The 17,690-nt window shown below is 42.6% G+C and overlaps 1 protein-coding gene across 1 annotated transcript in view; it reads right to left on the reverse strand.

Moving 5' to 3' along the window:
- Positions 1-17,690, reverse strand: part of CCDC170 (coiled-coil domain containing 170) — an 84,271-nt gene that overhangs the window by 16,767 nt on the left and 49,814 nt on the right. Inside the window, exons 8-10 of the mRNA XM_077776142.1 lie at positions 9,659-9,859; positions 4,333-4,506; positions 1,506-1,748 (exon numbers count right to left, since the gene is read on the reverse strand). Of these exons, the coding sequence (XP_077632268.1) occupies positions 1,506-1,748; positions 4,333-4,506; positions 9,659-9,859 (618 nt within the window). The remainder of the gene's footprint in view (positions 1-1,505; positions 1,749-4,332; positions 4,507-9,658; positions 9,860-17,690) is intronic.

Raw genomic sequence — 17,690 nt, forward strand, 5'->3', positions numbered from 1 at the left:
TACCCAGTGCTCATCCCAAAAAGTGCCCTCCTTAATGCCCACCACCCACTTACCCCAACCTCCCCCGCCCCACCAGCAACCCTCAGTTTGTTCTCTGTATTTGAGTCTCTTAAGGTTTGCCTTAATAACTTCTAATTTAGATTTTTCTCCTTGACAATGGAAGAATTGAAAGAAAATTAAAGGGCCCCCATTTTTCACTTCAGGGCTGAATACTATGTAACGCCCTGTCACACACCCCCTAGCGACACTATGTATCCAGCACAGGACATTTGCCAAACCTGGTTTTACGACACCGACGCTGCCTCAGCATCTCCTGTCCCTTCCAGCAAAGGGGTTCTACCCCTACCCCAGCACACACACACCCAAAGATCAGTCTCAAGGCATGACTTATCTTGATATTTGCTTCCCAGACTTCGCACCCCATCAGCTGCTTTCCTTGCTTCCTGCTTCTCTTATTTTTAAATATGTCCCCTCCCCTGGGTGTCTGCTTTTTTTTTCCTCTGGGGAAAAAAATGCCTCAACTTAGAAAGGTTTCAGGAAAAAAAAGCTAATGACTCAGGGGGAAAAAATACAGTAGGTAATATTTCCTAAAATATTGTCCCCACTACACATATTGAAGTGCTAGCTTAATTCCAGATTCGTTTTCCCCACTGGTCTGTTTCCAGACTCAGAAACATTCCAAAAGTCCATTGCAGAGAGCTCATCTGTAAAGCGCTAAGACATTATTCTCATCTCTATTAATGACACGCTTCTCTGCCAGAAAAAATACATGCATATGAAGTTACATATTCTTTCCAGTGGCACACATATGTGACATTTAAGGATTTTGATTAAATTCTTTTAAGCTTTAATTCCTTTCTTCTCTGTAGCCATTAGAAGTTGAACACCTCAAATCCAGGAAGCACACTGCCCAGTCAGGGCCTCTTCCTCACTTCTGGGGACACGGACGACATCTCACAGAGCACAGGACCCAACGTTGGCTGGCTGACTCTTCTCAGTGAAGAGCTGTGCTCATTTTCTCATTTCTTGCTATGCAAATTCCTGCGTGCGAAGTCCCTGATCCCAAATATCAGAGTCACCCATGCTTGGAAGAAATGTTTATATTTTCTGCACTTAACATCACCTTTTGTTTTGTCTTGTGATTCCAGTGTAATCAACATCCAGTATTATATTAGCTTCAGTGTAGTGATTCTGCACATCCCTATATTACTCAGGGCTCATTGAGAAAAAGTGACCTCTTCATCCACTTCACCCTCCATCACCCGTTTCTCATGGGCTTTTCACACAGCAACTATGGCTTCATTCCAAGAATTGAAGAGACGCTAAACTGCCCTCCTGTGCTGGTTTTGTGTCGTTTTTGCATTTTTCCCCCAACTCGAGAAGATCACAGAAAGCTTTTATCTCTTCTTCTTTTCTGGTGCGTCTGCTATAAGACTGCCACCCTTTCACATAAACCTCAATGGTAACTTGCACAAAGCAACAAGGGAGTGAAGATGGGCACTTGCCTTAAGCTCACTGGTATCAGCCAGTTGGGCTTTGAGCTCAGTGTTCGATTCTCGACATGCACTCAGCTCCTTCTGCAGCCTCTCCATCTTCTTCTGCAACTTCCTTAGGGTGAGATTGGCCTCGTCCCTCTCTACCGCCAAGGCCGAACGCACCTGCTTCTCTTGCTCCAGCTGGGCGATTTTCTGCCGGAGGAGGTTCATGTGCAGCTCTCTGCTCTCCAGTCTTTCTTTCTGGGTCTTGAGCTGATTTGATACAAACAGGGATTTTTTTTTTAATAATCACTGAACAGTCAGTAAATATAAATGAATTGCTCAGATCACGTTGCTTCTTATCTACACTTCAATGAGACTCATTTGTAAACCCTCAGAAAAGGTGATTGGATTCCTTTATTGACTGCATTTTTTATTCCTATTTTTCCAAGAACTAATTCTGTAGCTGCAAAGTAGGAGACAAAAAAGCCACAGAAAATGCACAGAGAAGTAGGCCTTCCGCCGCGTACACCGTTACAGACACGTAAAATGATGTTCCAAACTACGAAAATGGGCTTGTCAAGATCAGAACAAGGTAGAGAGACAAAATCCTCTCCACCACCCATGGCAACTTTGCTTGCACTGGTCTCTGCCAAAAGAAGATAGAGTGCAGGTTAGTGCCAAAAACCGCGACTGAGTAACGTCATTGCCTTAGACCCAGACTGAGTGCCATCAAACATGAGAGTTGATCTCTTTTTAAAGTAAGTAATACAAGGGAGCATGTAAAGAAAGCTGTATTTATATGTTTTAGATCTTTGAAATAGAAAGGACTTCAAGAAGCTTTTAGTTCATTGGTGTCTTTATTATCCGCCTGGTCTATACCAGCCACAAACCCTGCAGAGAACAAGTTTTTCAGACAGCACTTTTCACTGACAATCAAACTTGATGAAGGAATTTATAATGGATTTTAGAAAAAGGTTATGGACTCTAAAAGGGAAAGTAAATCCTCCTGGATTGTGATGTCACAATTAGTGAGTAGAATATTAAGTACAGAAACCTCTTACATCTGTTGCAAATGTTGGGGACTAGAATCATGCAGAATTCTAGAATGTTAGAGCTGAAGACCGTCACATTTTCTCTAATTATATACTCTGTACTTCTCAGAAGTGTGAAGGACAGACTGAACTGCAGGCCTGTGTATCTTGTCTCACCGTGACAGCAATGTCCGTAGCCAGATCCATTTTTAACAAAGCCCTTTCCATGTCTCTCTAACCAAACTCCCTTCCTTGAGCTTCTTCATGTCAAATTCCTCTCTACTGCATAATTGCCCTGGTGAGTCCTGTACAACTGGTAATTTTAATAATCACACAGTACTTCAGAAGGAATGATGTTGGAGATTGAGGGGAAAATCAATTATCTAAGGAGAACTTCAGAAAGAACTGTAGCTCAGTTTAATGTCTCTGATGGTAACAGGGGTTAGCTGTTGTCTTTTATAAAGTAGTCCTAAAAATCTAGTAAATGGAGAAGAGGTCAAGTGTGCACAGAGCACAGTCTATGAGCCAAGACTTTAAAAATAGGCCTTATTAAAAATAAACAACCTCATTATGTAGATATCATTCCCATCTCAAATATGAAGAAATAGAGACAGAGAGGTATGTAATTTGTCCAAGGTCACACAGCTTGGTGGAACCAAACTGCAATCCCAGATGTGACCCATTACACAGCCTGTACACTATAATTCTACCATAGAATTTTCTCCTAAGAACTATTATAAGAACACATCTGTGTTTTGCTCTGTCTTTCACCAATGCCAATAATTACATAACTACTAATTATATTTTTATCCTTTTCATCTACTCATTCATTTATTTAGTCTAAACTGTTTCTAACTCTTCTTTTGAGTGAGTGAAAAGTAAACGCTTCTCCTCGATTTTCTCCCCAGTGCAGAAGAGTTTGTCAAATCGGAGACTGCTAGATATTCCCAAGTCCTCCTCATCTCCCTTAATAACAGAACAGTGAGTTTCTTAGGTAGGCAAGTGGCTACCCAGAGTAAAGAATACAGTTTTCCAGCTTCCCTTGAAGCTTATTTCGGTCATCAGAATCATGGGATATAAACACAAGTTCATGTGGCAAATTCCGGAAGCCTCCATCAAAAGACACCTCACACATGCTCTTCTGCATCCCTCTTCTTCATCCCTTTCTTCTCCAAACTTCTGTCTGGAACACATAGGTACCATTTTGAGCCATGAAGGTGTGAACCACCCTAGGGGTGGGAGATTAATGAGCTGAAATGAACCTGGCTCCTTGAAAACTTGACAGAACAGACTCACCACACTCACCCTGAGCTGTCCACTTCCAGAAACTTATGGGGGTGGGAAGGAACCACTTTCAGTCATATAAGCTGCCATTATTTTGGGTCTCTGTGACTCACAGTCAAATATAACCTTAGGTGATATATTTACCATCCCTCAGGCTTAAAACAGACACTCGAATTCCAAATACATATGTATATATTTCCTAACCACAGAGGTAAATACAAGGAGAAGTAAACTATTTTCCAATATTTAAGTTTCTCAGCAATTTCTTCTCTCAACACTAATAAGTTTCTTTCTTTTTTTTTTTAATGTTTATCTATTTTTGAGAGAGAGAGATACACAGAGTGTGAGCAGAGGAGGGTCAGAGAGAGAGAGAGAGACACAGAATCCAAAGCAGGCTCCATGCTCTGAGCTATCTGCACAGAGCCTGACGCGGGGCTCGAACCCATGAACTGTGAGATCCTGACCTGAGCTGAAGTCAGCCCCTTAACTGACTGAGCCACCCAGGAGCCCCAACACTAGTAAGTTTCAATATCCCCTACCTTTCTCTGTAAATTGTAGGCGATAGTCTTGTTTTCAATGACTGCATTGCTCTCGAGGCGGACCAGCTGCTCTGTGCGAGCTAAAACTACGTCCAGGCGCATGTCAAAGCCAAGTTCAGCAGCCATCTGGTCCAATTTCATTTTCTCTGAGAGCTGATCCAGAAATTTAAGATACTAAACCCAAGAACAAAAATGAAAATGAGGCACAAAAAACGAAGTTAATAGGTGATCTCACAGAATCCTTCTCTTCCTCCCAAGCTTACAGATCGGTCCCATTAAACCCAGTATGCAGCCTGGCCCCTGACCCCAGTTCCCTGTCTTGATGCTTGTCCAAATTCACTTGACTCTCCTGGTCAGTGATCTTGATGTTCAGTGTAACTTTAGACATTCTTCTTAACCCTGCCATGTGACGAATCTGACATCCTCCTGACAACACATGCATCTCTCTGCTTTGGCGACAGGCTGCTGCCCCTTCCTGGCTAATCCAGCTCCTGGGATCTGCTCATCCACAAACCTTACACAGCAATTTTTCCATCCTGTGGGTCCTGGCCTCAAATGTGGAAAACAAATGACAACTTTACTTACTCTCCTCGGATTCTACCGATCACTCCAAAACCAAAGCTCTCCATACAAACACACTTGGACAATGTTTTTGGTTGTTTTCTTTTTAAGTTAAAATCCTAGACCCAAAAGAATGTCTTAAAGAGTTTTTAATGTAACATAGTTTAAGGAACAACATTGTAAACTACAGCTGTATCAATGAGGTCAAGGTTCCTATTTTAACAAGCTAATGTTACAAAATTGTTCTAGGATCTTCCTCTACTTGATTTCTTTTTTTCTTTCTTCTAAGTTTTTATTTAAATTCCAGTTAGTTAACAAACACTATTATATTAGTTTCATATGTACAATTCAGTGCCTCAACACTTACATGTAATGCCCGGTGCTCAATACAAGTGCACGCCTTAATCCCCATCACGTCTCTAACTCATCCCCACACAGACCTCCCCACTGGTAACCATCAGTTTCTTCTCTAAGAGTCTGTTTCTTGGTTTTCCTTCTTTTCTTTCCTGTACGTTTTGTTTCTTAAATTCCACATGAATGAAATCATATAGTATTTGTCTTTCTCTTACTTATTTACTCTTACTTACTTCACTTGGGTAATACTCTTTAGCTCCATCTGTGTCATTACAAATGGCAAGATTCCATTCTTTTTTATGGTTGAGCAATAATATTTCATTATTTATTTTTATTTTTTTTTTATACACACACACACCACAACTTATTTATCCATTCACCAGTCAATGGACATTTGGGCTTTTTCCATAATTTGGCTACTGCTGATAATGCCACTAAAAACATCAGGGTGGCATGTAGCCCTTGAAATCAGTATTTTTTATATCCTTCACTTAAATTCTGTGGGTTATCTGGCCATGCCAGACAGAGGAATGCTTACTACATGCTTGTTGGATGAGTGAACCAATCAATGAACTTTCTGTACCATCACTTCATGATTTGGGTTCTGTCTTTGAAACTTTCTTCTCCCTGCAGTAAGTCTTCATCTATCTGGCATTCTGAGACAACTCTATGTTTAAATATGTATAATTTCTGGATGACCGAAGCGTGCCAGTGTAGAGCCCAGAACTATCTATACTTTCAGTCATCAAGACGAAATTATTTGTGAGTGAGTACTTTCAAATTTTGTTGAATGGCATACCTACAATGGAATCTCTCCTTTGTAAGGCACCGTCACGGGAGGTATTGCTGATCTGCTGTGCTACACGATGGTAGGTGGCCGTGTGGTGCTACGAGGCCATGACCATACGCTGCTTTTGTTTCCACACCTTCTGTTTCTCACTTCTTAACGCTGTGTCAGCGCTCCCCTTCGGATTATTCATTTTGAAGGGGTGAATGAGAGTAAAAATAATTGCTATTGTTTGTTTTGTAAATAAAATAGAATCGGGACCTTTCATGTGGAAGCAAAAGGCCTCTTTTGCTATGTCTACATGTGATGCATCCACTTAGCATGCAAGGATCTACAACAGGCAAAACGGGACCAGGGCAGGACCACGCCCCACGCCACAGAGCAAGTGCCCGTTTCAGAGCTCTTGGCTCTGCCTCAGAAAGGGACGGTCATTGGAAGAATTTAGTGTACACCTTATTTATTTGAATCACAGTTTGGCATAAATATATTCTATTCTGTGTGCACCTCAATTACCTATATTTAAACTTAAACTCCGTATAACTTTGCTTTTCACCTTTACATGCCTATCGTCCTTACCAGGACATGCACTTCATAGGCGGTTATCTACGGAATATTCACCAGGATGGAATCCATTTACATAATTTGCTTTCATAACTGCGAGTTCTTTTGGCACAATCTCAACGAAAATGAATGAGTCATTAAAATAAAAAAAAAAAGGAAGAGACACCAGTCCACCTACATTTCTTGCCTTTTATATTTTTCTTCACAATTTAAATACTACTCATGGACTCTTCCCTAAATGCTGGAGAAACCAAGAAAAAAGAAAAAAACAAAGATTTCCTCTGACCTCAAGAAGCCTGGAGTTGACTGGACGAGACGGATTTTAAAACTGAAGACAATAAGGGTGATAAATGCTGGGACAGATGCACATGTTGCATGAAGGAGACCTAAGTCTCCAAGGGAAGGCTTCCAGGGGAAGTGACATTGGAGCCAAGTCTTCAAGGGACAGCTATTGCCAGGTGAAAAGGTAAAGAGGACATTTTCTCAAAGAGAATCATAACCTGCAATATAGGATGCCAAAGGGGATCCCCCACTTTTTTTTTTTTTTGTTGGCCATCCAATTGTTTTTTATGCATGTGAATGTGGACGTCTTTAGACTCAGAGATCAATCACCACACACCCATGCAGGCCCCTGCTGGTCCCCTGAAGCCTTGAGCTTGCCACCATGGGCTGGAGAGACTATGGGTGATGGCAGGCCTGGAGAGAGGAGACCTGGCCGGGTCACAGAAGGCTTAGCCACGGAAAGAAGAAATCTGCAGCTGAGCCTGAGGGCCATCGAGAGCCCCTGGCCAATATTATGGAGAAAGATAAGATTAGACACACGATTTATGAAGACCTCCCTGGCAGCAGTAGGGAGCTATTGGAAGGTTGTTTGGACAGTCCACACAGATGGTTATTATGTTTGGAGTCAGAGCGCTGCCACTACGTGTAGAGACTGGGGGGGATTTATGAGATATGTTAAGGAGATGGAATTTACAGTGTTCAGGAATTGGTTAAAAAGAAGCATTAAGGATGACCCCGAGGCTTTGGGCTCGGATGCAGGGAGGCAGATTACCTCATCATTCCTGAGGCAGGAGGGGGCAAATTCGTGGGGAGGTGATCATTTCCATTCAGAAAATGATTAGTGCATTGTGTTCGTGGGACTCTAGGAGATGGCTCAGCAGTCACATTTCTTCCAATGTAACATATTACACTCAGGTGCAACATTTCCTTTCAAACTCAAAGTTTCAATCCGCACATCTTTTTCATATACTCTTCACCCTCCCCAATTTGTCAAATCTACCCTTTCGTTCATAAAACCACTACTTGGTCCAAATCTTTATTATCTTCTGTTCTGCCATTCTAACAAACCCCTAGCTGGGCTCCGTAGCTTTCATTTCGAGGCCAGCCTTCAGAGAAATCTTTCTTTGACTCACAAACCTTCTATGGCTTCCCGTTACCTATACGATAAAGCCCTGGACAATTACCCTTCTCTATCTCAATTGTTCCTACCTGTCTCCAGAGCCACCTCATGCCTCTGGCCTGACCATGCGCCATGTTCAGTCTCCCTGTGCCTCACTGGTCTCCTGAGCAGGTCACAGCAGCTCCCTCCTGCTGCTCTCTGTACTGTGAATCCCTTCCCAGGGAATCTGCCTGGAAGATTCCTACTCATTCTTTAAAGCCTCTCATGAATGCTACCTCCGGTGCGAAGAGGGCTCATTTCCTCACTCACAGAAACAGGAAACTTTATCCAAGTTCCTGTTGACTTTATATTTACCTCCATTAATTACTACTGTGTTCTGGTTTACCTGTCTCATCCACTTACACTAGGCCCTCTTACACAGCCGTGCCCAGCCAACCCTCCGCGTAGGCATGATGCGGCCTCAGCTTTTTGAAGTACAGAAAAATGAGGATGAATGAGTTTCCAGAATGCAGATTATTTTTAACCTAAGGGCATTTTTCATGCCAAATTCCAATCCCATTTGTCTCTTTTTCTCTCTCTCTCTTTTTCCTCCTGTGACCCACAAACATGTACCTTCTCCTTCCATCCAATAAAATCTTCCTTCGGTCTTCCTGCTTCATGCCTCTTTTCTCTCTCGTCACCAGACTTCCTAAGAATCTACTTCTACACTCAGACCTTTCCTTCCCACTCACCCCTCAGCCCAGACAGAGCAAACTGGCTTCTGCTCTCCGCCTCTCTCCTCTAACTGCCTCTGGACGGTCACAGATGATCTCCCCACGGTCAAGTCATAAGTGGGGGGCCCCTTCTCACTGTACTCTCCGTCCCTGGCACTGGGTTATCCCCATTAGCATTTCTGAGTCTGTCCCTGCTGTAGCTTCAGCTTCACAGTGACATCACGTCATCCTTCTAAAACACTGCAATGCTCAAACTCACCTGCTACACTTCATATTCTACAGAAGTGAGAATAAAGAATCCCCATAATCCAAACCATGCTCGTCTTCTCTCCCGCCACAACGCCATCCAGAACGTCGTGTTCCAGCCACATGGGAACAATCACTCCACACTATGACGATACTATGCGCTTACGAGCTTTCCTGCCTTTGTTCGCACTGTTTCCCCTACAGTATCTGCACCTTCTACTCCTCTAAAACCCTACTTATCCTTGAAGGGTGAACTCCATTATCTTCTCCCCTGTAAAAATCCTCCCCTTACCCAGAAGTTATCATTCCCTTCGCTGAGCTCCTACAGCATTTTGTCAATCAATACACCTCCTACGACACGTACAGCTTTATAGTCACAGCAAATGACGAGAATGTCTGTCTCCTCGAGTGAATTAGGATCCTTTTATGATCAAGAACTGTGTGTTATTCATACCTTAGCCTTCAAACCTTCAGGGTCTCATACATAACAGGCGTTATACCCGTTGAGTTTAACTGGATTAATCTGAGTCAAAAAAAGCCTTAAATAATAGGAAGACACCCCCAAAAGAGTTCCTTGACATTTACTCATTAGTCAGCGTTATTCATTCGACTGAAGTACTGTAAAATGCAGAATATTTTCAGGTAAAAATTTTTAAACTGCAACAGATGTTTCTCCCCATGGATATACCCTCGGGTTATTACTTTTTGTTTCTCAAAATTCAAGTTATCTCGAAAAACATCTCCAGAAGCCAGCTCTGCCTCCAGGCATGTCAGCTGACCCTGAAGAGTCTCCAACTTGCTTTCTGCTTTCTGGGCTCTCTGAAGAGCTTTCTGGTGAGACCCAGACTCCTTTCCCAGCTGTTCCACAAGCTCAGATATTCGGGCCTCAAGCTGGGAGACCATCTGGAAACAAAGAAACAGACAAGGATAAGCCTTGTTTCGGATGCAGCAAAGTGTTAAAATCCAGTGCTCAGCCCAAGCAACAGAACTATTTATAACACCAACTTCCAGATTCTTTGTAAAAATTAAATTTAAAAAACAGGTAATTTGATAGCTCTATCTGCCTCTGCTTGAAATAAATGTGTATTCATTACCTAATAAAATATTTTTATTGGTATTTTTTAACATGTATATAATCCCTTAAACAGGTTAGTCTCGATAACTATTTATGGGTAATATTTACTTACCCCTAAAACTGCCATTGATTTAAGAGCTTCAAAGCTTAGCTGGGGAAAAAAAGTTCAGACAGAAAGTGCTTTTAAAACCTCTGCAAGTGTCGTTCTCCGGACAAACTCCTCCACCATATATGGTGGATTAAAGATTATCCAGTGAGTTGATTTTATAGTAAATTTATCAGGAATTTGAGGGCATAAAGATATTTTTTCAAGTTTTTTTCATTTTTCCACTGAGGATCGGTTCCTCAAGCACCAAAGTTCAGTGGTGCTGTCTCTGTGCTCTGCACTCACATAGTGATGTTATCACTTTAGCATGAAGGTCAAATTTAATACAGCGACTCTACATGCAAGAAGGCAGGAGAATCTGATTGTTACCTCCTCTCCTACAAAATGAAACTACAGTTTCTCCATTAACGGCCCCAACTCTCTCCACACACCCCTCACTCCCCAGTGTTTCCATCCTTCCCTGAAGTCTCTCTCTTTTGTCCTGACGTCCCCATCAACAAGAACATGAGTTGGCCCAAGACCTCAGGTACACGTCGAGAAGACTCAAACTGATTCTACCACATCCAGTTTTCGGAAAACACTGAATTCAAGTTTGGGGTGAAAAATTTGTTTTGTTTTGATGGTTGGTTTCAGAAGAGGAAAAGAAAGAAGGAGATATTTACATACTACTCAGCACCGTTCTTGCAAAACTTGAAATACCTTGATGGTTTCAGGTTTACAGTTTCAGTTAAAAAAAAATCTGCTTACCTATCAACAACCATTTTAAAAAGCAAGAAGACACTCCAGCCACCTTCAAATATTTTGTAAGACTATCATATGGAAGAACAATAGGGTTTGTTCTGAGTCGCACTCAGAGCTTAAGTTAAGAACCAACAGGTACAGGGGCGCCTGGGTGGGTTAGTCGGTTGAGCGTCCGACTTTCGCTTAGGTCATGATCTCGTGGTTCGTGGGTTCGAGCCCCACGTCGGGCCCTGTGCTGACTGCCAGCTCAGAGCCTGGAGTCTGTTTCAATCTGTGACTCCCTCTCTCTGACCCTCCCCTGCTCACGCTGTCTCTCTCTCCTAGAAATAAAACAAAAACAAAAACAAAACAAAACCAACAGGTACAAATCAGAGAAATAATTCCACTGCTGTGTAAGGAAGCATTTTTCCTGGTCCCCAAAATTACAAAGTCATATATAATCGTGATAAAAGATTCACTAAGAACAAAAAAGAAAGTTTAAGTAAGGGAAAAAACCCACTCAGAGGTAACAACTATTAATAGTTTCAAGTAATTTATTTTTATGCCCTGTTAAGAGTGAGATACTACATGTGCAATTTTATGTCTTTGTGTTTACCTCATATTTTAAGCATCTTACCATGGTGCGCAGTGAATGCCCCATCACTGGAGATGGCCCCAAATGGACCAACCATCTGTGAAGAAGGTTACGGAGTGGACTGGAAGGCTACGGTCAGGATTGTTAGACTACTCGATCCCTAAATGCTCAACTCAAATGCTTCTGTGGCTCTTCAGGTCCCAGGCCTGCAATTCAATTAATTCTAGACTTCTGTGGGTGCCATCAAGTTGATGGCAAGCTGCTTAGCACCACATCCAAGGAATTATGTTCCCCTAGGAAATTCCAATTTTAACTACAGAATATGAGCCTCTGAGAACACCCCATTTTGTATTTCCTACCACTGGCATTTACTAATAAGAGATGCGATCTTTTTTTTTTTTAATGTTTATTTGTTTTTGAGAGAGAGAGGGAAACAGAGCATGAGCAAGGGAGGGGCAGAAAGAGAGGGAGACACAGAATCTGAGGCAGGCTATCAGCACAGAGCCTGATGAGGGGCCCAAACTCACAAACCATGAGATCATGACCCGAGCTGAAGTCGGAAGCTTCACCAACTGAGCCACCCAGGCGCCCCAAGAGATGTGAGCTTAATGCAAGAGAAAGGTACGCTTGTCTTGGTACAACATACAAAGTCACCTACAAAACAACAACCATCAAACAACACCCCCAAGATACTGCCTTGTGGGGAGGAGGGCTGTTCAATGATATGCTATTATACAAGGCAGAACACAAGATTCTGTGCAGCAGAAAATATGTTTCACATTCGACTCCAAGTTAGGAAGTGAGTCTTTCTACCTGAAAGTCCTTCAACACTTCTCCTACCCCACAGTTAACCTAACAAAGAGAATGAAACCAAAGAAAAAAGAGACACAGAAAACCTCAGCTGGAGAGATGGAGAACTGGGTCAGCACTTAGCCACAGTCAGCACACTGATGAAGGTCCCAGAAGAAGGCAAAGCCTTCCATAGAAATCAACCAGGAAAGACTTCCATTTTGGGGCCGCCTGGCCGGCTGGCTCAGTGAGTGGAGCATGCGACTCTCATCTCAGGGTTGTGAGTTCCAGCCCCACACTGGGTGTAGAGATTACTTTTTTTTTTTAACGTTTATTTTTGAGAGAGAAAGAGAGACACAGAGTATAAGAGAGGGAGGGGCAGAGAGAGAGGGAGACACACAATCCGAAACAGGCTCCATGTTCTGAGCTGTTAGCACAGAGCCTGATGCAGGACTTGAACTCATGAACCGCAAGATCGTGACCTGAGCCAAAGTCGGACTCTTAACCGACTGAGCCACCCAGGAGCCCCGGGTGTAGATATTACTTAAAAAAATAAAATCTGAAATGCGCAAATGTGCAATCGCCCAGTTACATTAAAAAATAAAAAACAGACTCCCATTTGGAAGATGACACGTCAGGCAACGGCTGAAAGTTTGAGTACAGTAGTGATAATGACCCTGAAGGAAGAAGAGGACATCCTGATGGAGACCCGACTGCGGCACGGGGTCTTTGGTTCCCACTCTACTACTTAGCAACATGTTAACTGAAGCAGGCAATCAGCCTCTCTGAAACTTCAGGTCTTTGCTCTGATGATGAGATGATAATTTAGATAATTTGAGCAGCGCAGTATTTCACACCTTGACTCAAGTTCAATGCATTGCATCCATTTTTACCACCAGTATCCCTACTCCAGTATGTTGGTCCAGTCAATCTTCTGCTTCTGTCATAAAGAGTTAAAGGGGCCCTTCAGGAATTGTCCTACATCGTGTTTCTCAAACCATTTGCAGCCCAGAGAGCCTGTTTTTCAACCAAAAAACCTTTCTGGGAAGGACAAATAACGCACAATGTGCTAAATCAAACGTGAAAAGGACGCAGGAGTGCTCCATGGAACTTGAAGACTCAGCAGAATATAGCTTTTAAAACCACCGGTGGGTAGACAACCAAACCGTGTAGAAGCTACAAGCTCAAGATTCCAGTGTCCAGGGAGGAGCGAGCAGCTGGGAACCCCTCCATATTCTATGCGTCACAGAATTTAGCTTCTGAAGCTTATTTTATGTCTCAGCACATATGATCCCACCCATAATTTTCAGAGCTCCATTTACATAAACGTAGTCCAATAAATTAACATTCTAATCTGACTTGGTTCCCAGGAACATCAAATGCCTGGGTGAACATACGGGTCTCACCAAAACTGTGAGGCTGTGTTGTGTTTTTCACACCAAGAACTCTACAGAGTCAACAAGCTTCTCTTTTTTATTTTCCCTCTTTTTCTTAGTATCATCTGTTAACACATCCCTGATATTCTGTGGGACAAAATGTGCCAGGGATTTCAACACGAGAGGTGTAGGGAACTGAGGGGAAGGAAGAAGGATTATAATAAAGAAAACACACCTCATTTTTTAAAATAAAAATAAAAGCACTGAAGTGAATCATACTTCAAAAACAAGCAGCTTGGTTTGGGGAAGTGAAGTGATAATGCCCTAAAAAATTTCAGTCACTTCACAAGGACAAGTAATTGTTGATTTCACAGAGAGACACTTTTGCCCTAAGATTAAACCAAAGAAAGCACAAGAGTTTTAAACTAAAGAAAGAACCACTTGGGTCACTTAAGGACCCGTGCCTTTTGGACATACAACTCTTTTCTCATTAGTCAAGCTATCATTTTCACTTAGGAAATATATAAAATAAGTTGTCAGGAATCAGGAATAAAACATCAATCAAATTCCTTTTTCTTATTATCAGTTTGTATGGCCAACTCAACTGACTGGCTATTCCTACTGTCTCCATTTTGTGCATGTCAACTTTTTTTTTTTTGAGGGGGTGGAGAGGGAGGGAGGGAGAGAGAGAGAGAAAGAGAGAGAGAGAGAGAGAGAGATAGAGAGAGAGAACCCCAAGCAGGCTCCACACTCAGCGCAGAGCCCAACACAAGGGTCGATCCCACAACCCTGGGATCATGACCTGAGCCGAAATCAAGAGTTGGAATCTTCCAACTGACTGAGCCACCAGGCACCCCATATCGACTTTTGTTACAGGTTAAATTGGGTCCTCCAAAAAAGAGGTACATTCAAGTCCCCCAGTGTCTCAGAATGCGACCTTATTTGGAAATACAGTCTTTACAGAGCTGTGTGCCCTAATGCAATGTGACTACTGTGCTTATAAAAAAAGGGAAAAAATGTGGACACAGAGACATATGCAAGTAGAAGGAAAATAATAGGAAGATGTACCACAAGCCAGACAACAGGCCCGTAACAGATTCTCCCTCACAGCCTCCGAAGAAACCAACCCGGCTGACATCATGATGTTGGATTTCCAGCCTCCGGAACTGGGAGGTAATACACTTCTGTTTGAGCCACCAAGTTACAGGTACTTTGTTATGGCCATCCTAGGAAATTACTACACTATAGATGTCAGGAGAGCCAAAATCTCTTTTTATTCTCCTAGATGCCCCTGTAGTTAGGGGTGACCACATAACATAATTTGGGGCAATGAAATGTCAGTGGAAGTCTGCCAAAGCTTCTGGGTAAATGTTTGGTTTCGTGTATTGGAGAATTAGGAACAAAGCAGAATGACTGGATCAGATAAGGGAGCAGGGAGCTGTCGGGGGAATCTCAGGTCCTTTAGGGCATCAGGCTGGGTCCCCACAGCTCTCCCAGAGCCACTGGACCAAGAAACACTCCGGTGAAGGAAATAAACCCTTAACTGTGCCTGAAGAGGAACAAAAGAGCTGTCTAGATAAACGTTTGTAAGCTTGTATGAATTGTCTTTAATTCAAGAAATGACATAGAATCCAATCACAGTCATGTCCTCTCTGTACATAATCACTTCTCACCCAGCTGATGAGCCAGTTAGCAAACACTAAAAGTAAGAAAAAAAAAATCTTTGCCTCAAAACTCCACAGTAACATCTGAAAATGTCGCAACTTTCTGTCATTGTGCAAGGCATCATTATTTCAAAAACACCGGTTACAAATGTACTGAGATTTCAAGGCTAAACATCATGCAAACACTCATTTGGTGTTCCCAGGAACCCAACAGCAGGACTTTCCTCTCAGGGAGTGGCTTCCAACCAGGGGTGATTTCACCCTCCGGGGATATTTGTCTGGAGACCTCACTGGTCATCACAAATTGAGGCGGGAAATGGTGCTACCGGTGCTTACTGGGTAGAAGCCAGAGATGCTGTTAAATACCCTACACTGTACACACAGAGCAGCCCCTCGGCGAAGGACTACCCAGCCTGAAACAGTCAATAGTGCCCAAGACTGAGAAACCCTCCCCCAAGATTCGGCAAAGCTTTTAAAAAGAGAATGTGACTCGGCTATAAGCAGAAAGGCAAGGACCCAAATAGTAGTGACTTACTGAAAATGTGTGGGTAGCGTCCTGAATTCTACTGAGAACGACAAATATAGGAGAGTAAAAATGATTAGCAACAGGGTAAATGAGAAAGGCAAGGTTCGCAAAGTAGGAGTCGGCATGAAGCGCGAATTTGCCAGGCCCAGCCCGAACCCACCACCGGGGCTTCACATGGGTATTACTCAACTGTTGAGTGTGTGTTTAACCACAGCAGCTGGCGGGGGTGCACAGCCCTCTCAACAAACAGACTCATCCATCTGTGAAGCTCCCATTCTTTAGAAACATTTCTAAGACAATATACAAAATCCATTTTCTCCTGATTTTACTTGAAGATGAGTCAAGCTATACGCTTGATTTCGGGCTTTTAAATAGTGAGAACAGCTATTGAAAAAAATTACAGGGTAGAAAAGGCAGACAAAGGCACTAAAAAGACTCTGAATCATTCTGATTTTTATGGGGAGTAGGGGAAGGCACAGCCAGCTTAACCAATTTACATCATTTTGCTTCAGAAAATAAACATATACATCATGCTGACAATTTTATGCCATGCTTCGCATGCTGAATTAAAACAGTGTTAGGAAAACATTTGGAAAACCAGAAGAGGGAAGCAATAAAATGAAATGGTTAAGGACCATTAGCTACTGAAGTGCATCTCTTACTAGTCAAGGTAAATAACTTAATGAAATTGTTCTGGGTCCTGGAAATAATTTTCTTCTGCAATCCGGGACCAATCACAAGAAAAAGTGAGCTACCCTCAGAGACCTGTACATTTTATACCCATAAAAAGAATCCTACACTTAGACAAAGGGGTCACCTGACTTGATCCTAAGAGCCCACACGAATTTTGGAGAACTTTTAAAGGGGTGGAAAATGTTTTATCATTAAAGGAAATTTTCAAATGCAACCCTGAATTCTGAGTTAGTGATGGTTCTGAGTATTTTAGAAACATCAAAAAAGGGAAAAATGCATTTTCTCCTTTGAACCAACACAAACTCCCGGAAGAAGTAGATCATAATGGAATTATACTTAGAATTTGGATATTATTTACTTTAAAACCTCGTTAATTAGGGGCGCCCGGGTGGCTTAGTCAGTTAAGCGTCCGACTTTCACTCAGGTCATGATCTTGCGGTTCGTGGGTTCGAGCCCCGCGTCGGGCTCTGTGCTGACTGCCAGCTCAGAGCCTGGAGCCTCTTTCAGAGTCTGTGACTCCCTCTCTCTCTGACCCTCCCCTGCTCATGCTGTCTCTCTCTCTCTCTCTCCTAGAAATTAAAAAAAAAAAAAACCATTAAAAAAAAACCTCGTTAATTAGGCCTTCAATAATTTGCATTGGATGGTAATTTAGTCAGGCTGAAGTTGACTCTGCTCAGCAAAGCTAGACAGTAAAGGAGATTTTTTGTTTTAAGTTTACTTACTTTGAGAGAGAGAGAGAGCAGGAGCAGGGCCTGGGAAAGGAGAGAGAGAGAAAGAGAGAGAGGGAGAAAGAGAGAGGGAGAGAGAGAGAGAATCCCAAGTGGGCTGCACTCTGCACAGAGCGGGATGCAGGGCTTGATCTCAGGAACCACGAGATTATGACCTGAACCAAAATCAAAAGTTGGTTGCCTAACCGACTGAGCCACCCAGGTGCCCCAAGGAGAATTATTAGTAGTATAAACAAGATAGCAAAATTAAAGAAGCTTCAATCATATATATGAATCAAACCCCCTATCTCCACTTGTTCAACAGGTCCCCTCAAAGACTGTCCCCGGCACCAACGCATTATGAAGAGAACGGGGAGAGAGAGGAGAAGCCAGGGCAGCAACAGTTAATATTTATCATCATTACGTGCCCAGCACTGCACGAAGGACTTCATAACAATTTTCTTTTCCATTTCCTGCTTTCAA

The sequence above is a fragment of the Crocuta crocuta genome, unplaced genomic scaffold, assembly GCF_008692635.1.
Source record: "Crocuta crocuta isolate KB4526 unplaced genomic scaffold, BGI_CrCroc_1.0 scaffold25, whole genome shotgun sequence".
NCBI classification, from domain to species: domain Eukaryota; kingdom Metazoa; phylum Chordata; class Mammalia; order Carnivora; family Hyaenidae; genus Crocuta; species Crocuta crocuta.